Raw genomic sequence first — 7,833 nt, forward strand, 5'->3', positions numbered from 1 at the left:
GTATGGTGTATTCCCAACATGGTTTTGTTTGTGCTTATTATTCATAATAGTAGTAATAGCAATATACGGGGGTAATTTTTTTTTAAGATTCTGTAATAAAGCAATGGCTGTGTCTTACAATGTAGACTAAATATCATTAATGGACAGGGAGAACAGTATGCAGGTCTCAATAACTCTTTCTTTTTATAGACACATGATAGTAAAGAACACCTGGCAATGATGGAGCGAATATTAGGGCCTCTACCTACTCACATGATCAAGAAATCAAGGTAAAAATTCTTTATAGGCAGAGCTAATAGCAACCCCTATCTAGTTTCCCTAATGTTTCTGTTCTTAAAAATAAATAAATAAACCATGCATCTCAGAACTTGTTTGTCTTTGAAAATTGGCTAGGGAGACATCATAGGGTTCTTCCTGAAGAGTTTGCATGAACAGGTTTGTTACATAATTACTCAAAGGTTGTGTAGTCCCCATCGCCTTCATATTTTAAGTCTTGAAAACTTCTTTGCACTTTAATGGTAGAGTTGTACAGTAGTTTGCTATACCTGAAGTCTCAGCAGTGCTGTAAATGAGCCTGCTACCTGTTAAATCAGTACTTCCAGATGACTTCTGTGCAGTTTGGGAATTCCTGAATTCATGGCCAGTGATAAAGGGCTGTTAAGGATTATCTGCCTTTCCTGGACCCTCCAGGATGGGGTTTGGCCCTGTTGGATCCCATTTTGCTGAAGTTTAAGGTGCCATGGCACTTGGTTCCCACAAGTGCAAAAAGCTACAAGCTGATACTGAGCTGTAGAGAAAACATCCTTCATTTCTAGACCAATAGTAAAAAAAAAAAAAAAAAAAAAAAGTAAGCAAAATTGTGGTGTTCTACACACATTTTACATTAAATCAAATAATCTTGGCCAGTATAACATTTTATACCCCGAATTAGTCCCTTTCCATGGGTTTTTTTGCTTTCATCTATGCTGACCCAGCATCTGGAAGGAATACTTCGTTTTCTTTAATTTCAGGCCTCTCTTTTGTCTTATAATTTGTTCTTAATCAGAGAGATGTCTCCTTTAAAGAGTATTTCTGTTAAAAATTCCAGAGCATTAAAACCCAGTCTTTTAACATCTAAATTATACAAACGATTGTCATAATTCTGACCAATCCGTGACAAGTTCTTTATTAAATCACTGATCAAAAGATTAATTCAATTTGTCAGTAATGTTCAAAGCACATGCAAAGAATGGGTAGCAAGAAAGGGAGGGCAATGTCAATACTTCCCCTCCCCGCCCCCTCCCATGTTTTGATACTTAGTAGTGTTGAAAACAAAAGCCAAAGATGGGCATGCATTTGTTTTAATAGTTTAAGTTTCCTTGAGATCAGGGGAATCCTTTTATACTTCTGGAAGGGGCAAATCCTTTGTGCCTGTGAAGGACATTTGCAACTGGGGTTGTTCTGTTGTATTGTGGTTGCAGAATTTGAGGGGAGTATCCATGAGGTGTAGAGGAGCAGTGCATTGCAAGTTCTGGATCTTTATAGACCCATACACGGCAAGACTTGGGGTGGAATTAGTGAAGACTGCATTAACTGCTGTCTCCGGGAGGAATGGAGTGCTGGACAGGTGCTGGACAGAGCTTGTTCTCAGTTTTGAAACTAAAAGAGCAGACATGGGCTATTTTTAACTTCAACAATTTTTGTAAAATTAAAAAAAAAAATTTATGGGAAACAAGTTGTGACAGAAAGCTGATGAGTTTTTAAACTTGACTGCTCTATTTTTCTCTTAGAACAGTCTGATTTAAGTTTAAATCATTCTTTAAAAAGAGCTTCTAACTTAGCAGATAATATAAATATAGCCTCATGTACAAGTGTTAACTCAATAACATCAGTTTGGAATCTACATGTAGAAGGATATGTAGTGCATATCATTAAAAATAATTCTTTTTATGCAGAAAACATTATTTTCAGCATGACCAGTTGGACTGGGATGAACATAGTTCTTCAGGCCGATATGTAAGGAGACGCTGTAAGCCATTAAAGGTGAGCAAAAACGTCAGCTTCCTTCTTGGAGAGATTCCTGTTTGAGGGACCTATCTAAATGTGCGTGTGTTCTTATTTTGTGTGTTTTTTCAGGAATTCATGCACTGTCAGGATGCAGATCATCAGACTCTGTTTGATCTTGTTCACAAAATGTTGGAGTATGATCCATCTGATAGAATTACTCTTGATGAAGCCTTGCAACATCCTTTTTTTGACCCACTAAAAAGGAAATAAATTCATATACCTTATATGATTCTCCAAGGAGATTACATAGACTGTGTCAGTCAGCAGAGATAGCATGAGACTTTTGTAAACTTTAAGTTATTTTGTACAGGTAAGCCTGTAAATATTTCCATATGTTTTTGTATCACTGCCATATTTACCTTGTTAACGGTTCTGGTCTTGATCATAGATATGAAAATAAAAGTAATTTTTGAAACTGGTTTTTGAAACTCATTGGTAACTTAAAAGCTGGTCCAGTTAGGTTCTAGCAAAGTTAAACGTTACCTAGTTTTGTCTTAGTTTTAGATGATACACAAATCCAAGGTTTTAATTTTTTTAATTGGTATCTGAAAATATTGTATATGGATTCTACATTAAGGTGTGTACCTGTAAATGCCCATATTGAGACAGAAGAATGTAAACTGTTTTGCTTTAGAGACTGCATATATTAAATAACACGTTGCATTTAAAAGACCTTAATTGGTTGCTTGTAAATTCATCAGATAATTACCATAATCTTTGTTTAATGCTCAGTAGTAATCCAAGATCAGTGACACGAGTGTTTATGGAAAGGGAGGTTACATTTGTTATGTGGGTTTGCTGACTTCCTAAATGTTCAGTGCAGCGTGTGTGCAAAGATGGAACTCCTTGGTCGGGTCGGTGTTTTGCTGAGAGTCCCAACTGATTTACTTTGACTAGCTAACTTCTAGTAGCTTCCTTACTCAGGTGCCCCGTTGTGAATTGTTTTGTGGGACACTAATGCAAAACAAATGGAATCAAAAACTTCATTCACAAGGAGATGGTGAACAGTATTCACTCATGTATTTCAGGATGAAGTGACCTGAATCTTCAGTACTTGAGCCTTTGACTGCAGAAAGCACTTGTGTTCTGGCAGGTTTGGTGGTTGTTCTACTACATTTGACTTGGTTAGTCCATCCCAATCCACTTGCGTCAGCTGCTTAAGGCAGAGGTCAGTTGATACTGAGCACTTCTGTGCTGGACAGGTCCTTTGATCTGCTCCTATTGATAACTTTGGAGGTTGTTGTTTTGGTCCTTAACATGGTACAAAGGATCCCTCTGGATGAACTTCCTGTCCTTTGGTCTTGGGGCTGCCAAAATAGGATTTGTTTGGGGAGCCTGTTACCTGACTTCGTTAGTTTGTTAAGATACAGGGACACAACTCTGCATGGCACCCCAGCTCAGATAAATCTGTTGCTAAATGGCTGACTTCAGAAGTCTCTAAGAGCTGTGTGCAGCTCATGAGCCACAGTTTGGCCACCTCCGGTACAAGTGATTCCAGCTGCAGGTGGAAAAACATATTTCCAAGCTCCCCCCACATGCTACAGAAGAGTGTAGGGTTGTGGTTGCAGCTGGGGAGAAGGGAGCTGCTAGGGTTTGTTGTTTTTTGCCTCTCTCTTTTCTCATGCTCTTTGGCCTCCCACAGTGCTCTTATCTTTATTGGAAAAAAATAGGAATTTTTATACCCATGTTGGCTGGATTGGGTCGTGTTAAAGGTTAGGCTCCTGTTTGCACTTACCTCAATTTTTTAATATGTATGATAACTGGAGTACATATTTGCCCACATTAGACTTTTAGCATGGGAGCTAGTGGGGTAACAACTTTTTTTTTTTTTTCCCCCCCCTCTTGTGATGATGTAAACAGTGTGTCCCTTGGTTGTACAGCAACATGCAGGCCAGAAACTTTGTTACTCCAGTTTGGATCCCTCTGAGTAGGCAGCAGTTGAAGCAGAACAGGGAAGCCACAAACATAAGAGGAAAAAGGAAGGAGTGGGGAGTTCAGATCACGAGAAAAATGAATGAGCAGCAAACTGGAAGAAAGTGATGTTGAGAGAGGGTAAAAACCCAGAAAAATGGAGAGGAAACAGGTGGAGGAAAAGGACCTGAAGGAAGGTTAACAAGATGTGATCAGAAGTAATGGCCATGTGTAGACTCATGGTGCAAGAAAGGGCTGTACATCCATTTGAGAGACTAGGTTACATCTCTGCCCTACAGCAAGGGTTCTCAACCAGCATGTCGCCACACCCTGGGCTGCCATGAAACCCTTTTAAGTGGTCAGGGAGTTCTTGTGTAATATTTGCTCTAAGTGCAGAACCTTACACATGATTCACAAGATAAACTCGGAGATTTCAAACAGGAATCCATAGCAACAAAAACTTTCTGACCTGTTGTGGTCTTTCTGAATTCTTTGACACAGAAGAATTGCTCTTATTTTTCCACAATCAAAAAATAAGTGGAAACTAAGACCTGCCTGGAGTCTAAAGTGGTTGAGAACCACTGCTCTGCATGTTAGAGTCAGTTGCCTATGTGAAAAGATGAGGATCTTCAGGGAGGAAATAGTGAGAAACAAATCTATGCAATAACTATTGTGGCACAGAAGTTCAAGACACCAGTGCCTTCTCTGAGGTTCTGTATTATGATCTTGTCTGAGTCCTCGGTAAGCCCCTCCAGAGTTGCGAGCCTTCAGAGTTTGGAGCACTCCTGGGTTATGTACGCTGCTGAAGGACAATGGAATTGGGATGCATCGTCAATCCAAGGAGAAGCCGTCAAAGAAGCCCTTACGATCTGATCCATCTTTATTTGAGCCGTAAGTGACGGTGATTAGGGATTGTTCTTAATAGTGTCTTTCTGGCTCCCCTCCTCTGTCCTTGTGAATGAGGGATCTGTTATACATTTTACAAACAACAGCTGCCTGGACGATGGAAGAAAATAAAGCTTTCTTTTAAGTAAACAAAACCAGACTTTATTTGCTTTAAAGTGCAAATCCACAAAAGAAATCAAACACTGCAAACTGGGTGGCAGGGCTGAATTGGGAAGTAACTGAACTTTAAAAAAGTGTAGAATTCTGTTCAGGAAGCCTCCCTGCCATGGTGCAGAGCCCTTTCTCCTCGTGTGCTTGTGTCACGTGCGCTGCTGTGACCCGGAAGCGGGGAACACAGGGAAACAGGACAACTGGTTTGGAAAAAGAAGCAAAGCGGTGGAAGGAGTTGGTGTGAAGACCCTCAGAATGCACTGAGATGTACAGGGTGTGTGTGTGTGACCAGTGGCCTGAAGTTACTTGCATTGTGACAAAATTGCAGCCTGACTCAACAGGAGTAAAATGGCTGGATTTACCCCAGTGCAAGGGTTTTACCACTTGGGCACAGTTTTTGCTTTGTGGACGGGGTTTGCCTCAGGGTAACTCACTTGTTTAGACAAGACTAGGGATTAATTTCAGCATATACATCCCCTCTCGCCCCATCATGGACTGAGGGTTCCCACAGCTTCTATTAAAGGGCTCAAGTTTAAAAGGCTCAAACCAATCTATCTTGGGCCTAGGAAGGGTGTTTGTGCCCAAAAGCTTGCAAAGAACATTGTTTTCCAGCTATTTAGTTGGTGATACAAGTTATCACATCTACCTAAAGAACCTTACCTCGCAGTATTTTGCAAATTCACCATCTGACCCAAGCCCTTAAAATGAGCAGTGCCTTACTGAGTGAGACTAGCAGAATCTGGCTCCTGAAAAATAACAGACAAGTTGCATCTAGTATGTTGTGTGTGTTTGCACCTAAGAAAGCAGGAAATCTGAGGATGCAGTACATTGTCTAGATTGGTCAAACCTCCATCCAGGCCTACCATCTAACAGGGTGAGCATGGTTATGCCACATAGGCAGTAACTGGCAGTCCCTCAATTTGAGGATGATTGCTACCATGGCTCACTGACAGGGCTTGAGACTGGGGCAAGGATTGCATTCACGCATAGATCCATCTGCAGAAGTTGCAGGTCTTTGTGCAGAGGGAAGTAGGATGCAGGCTGCAAGTCTTCTCGTTTTTTGTTCCTTTGCACTCTCTCATGGCCAGTGATGGTGAATGATTCAGGTGGCATCCTGTCTAACTACCGCTGAGGTCCCCAGTCCAAGGTACTTACTCAAAACTGGGCCAATTGGGGATGGTGTTTGGCTTAAATCCAGAGTAAGCCTGGGCCAAATAACAATTTTCATGGTATCAGAATCGTACGAAATCAGGGTTGGAAGGGACTAAAGGAGATCGCCTCATCCAACCCACTGCTGAAAGCAGGAGCATGCCTAACTATACTATCCCAGCCAAGGATTTGTCTACATGGGTCTTAAAAAAAGGATGGGGATTCCACAGCCTCTCTGGGTAGTCTGCTCCAGTGCTTTACTATCCTTTTAGAGAGTTTTTCCTAATATTTAACCTAAACTTCCCTTGCTGCAGCTGGAGACCATTGCTCCTTCTGTTTCCTACCACCACTGAAAACAATTTAGCTCTGAGGTGGGCAAAATATGGCCTATGGGCTGGATTCAGCCCGCCAAGGGATTTGATCTGGCCCACGGTGGGTTCCTTGGCACTGCCTGGCCCAGGTGCTGGGGACAGCCAGGGCTGTGGTGCATGTGGCTGGTCCTCCTGCCCCCAGGCATGGAGCAGGGCTGGGGCAAAGTGGTGATGGCTGCAGGGGCCAGCGTTGCTGCCGTCAGACCAACCCTGCAGCCCTGCTGCCCCACACCCACTGCTGGGAGCGCTGGATGAGGTGGGTGGGCAGGGCCTCCATGCAAACAAGCCCAGGACCCATGTGGGCAGGGTGTGTGGCTGGGTGGATGGGATGGGGGGCTGCGGTTGGGCAGAGAGTAGCAGGTAGGGGCAGGTGGGGCTGGGGCCAGGATTATGGGGTGATGGTGGTGTGGTCCCAGGGCAGAGCCGCAACCCACTGCCTGCAGGTCCCTGTGATGGGCACCAGTTCTGTGGGAAGGGGTATGCTGGGAGCGGACTGCAGCTCTGCCTTGGGCCCCAGCCCTATGCTGTCACTGCTCTGCCATCCTGCTCCCTGCGGCCCCATCCTATCTGCCCAGCCAAGCGTGTCCTACCCATGGAGACCCTGGGGCTGGGATTGCCAGGTGGTGACCGCCCAGGCTGGGCGCAGGGGCAGAGCCCCTTGATTATAGTGAGTTGTTGCAGGCCCGGTCAGCACCTTGCCCCTCCTGGCCTGCAACAGCTCCTCCAGACTCCCTAAGTGGCCTCTGGCCCAAATAAGTGCCCACAGCTGGTCTAGCTCCTTTGTAACCACCCCTTGCCATTTCCCCTTAGTCTTCTCTTCTCTGAACTAAACAAGCCCAGCTCCCTCACCCTCTCCTCATTAAGCCCAAATCTGGACGCAGGACCCCAGCCGTGGCCTCACCAGTGCAGAATAGAGGAAAATAACGCGCTCGGTCTGCTGGCGATGCTCCTGCCCGGGATGCCGCTGGTTCCTATCCACCCTGCCCACTGGCACCCCCGGCCCTTCGCTGCCCAGCCAGTCCATCCCCGCGCACGGGATTGTCCCGTCCTTACATGCAGGACTTTGCCCTGAGCCTCATGACACGTCTTTGGGTCCCATCCCGTGCTTCAGGCCCCTCTGCAGCCCAGCCTGCGTGCTGCCCAGCCCGGCATCCAGCTAGCGCAGAGCCCGCTCCTTGCTGCACCCCCGAGACGTGCCCGGGGAAGGCAGGGCAGCGGCTGGGCGCGCCGGACACGGTCGCGGGAGGGAGGTGTGCGGGTCCGTGCTGCGGGCGGGGCCGAGGGAGGGGCAGCCCGGCTC

At 45.1% G+C, this 7,833-nt stretch overlaps 1 protein-coding gene across 4 annotated transcripts in view; it reads left to right on the forward strand.

The window, feature by feature from the left end:
- The window catches only part of CLK4 (CDC like kinase 4), a 12,556-nt gene extending 10,095 nt beyond the window's left edge, over positions 1–2,461 (forward strand). For all 4 annotated transcript variants that reach the window (XM_006026840.3, XM_014521403.2, XM_025207877.1 and 1 more), the window contains 3 exons: positions 190–269; positions 1,935–2,022; positions 2,116–2,461. In XM_006026840.3, coding sequence (XP_006026902.1) covers positions 190–269; positions 1,935–2,022; positions 2,116–2,256 — 309 coding nt within the window. In that variant the 3' untranslated portion in view covers positions 2,257–2,461. The remainder of the gene's footprint in view (positions 1–189; positions 270–1,934; positions 2,023–2,115) is intronic.
- The last annotated feature ends 5,372 nt before the right edge of the window (positions 2,462–7,833 follow it).

The sequence above is a fragment of the Alligator sinensis genome, unplaced genomic scaffold, assembly GCF_000455745.1.
Source record: "Alligator sinensis unplaced genomic scaffold, ASM45574v1 scaffold741_1, whole genome shotgun sequence".
Lineage (NCBI taxonomy): Eukaryota > Metazoa > Chordata > Crocodylia > Alligatoridae > Alligator > Alligator sinensis.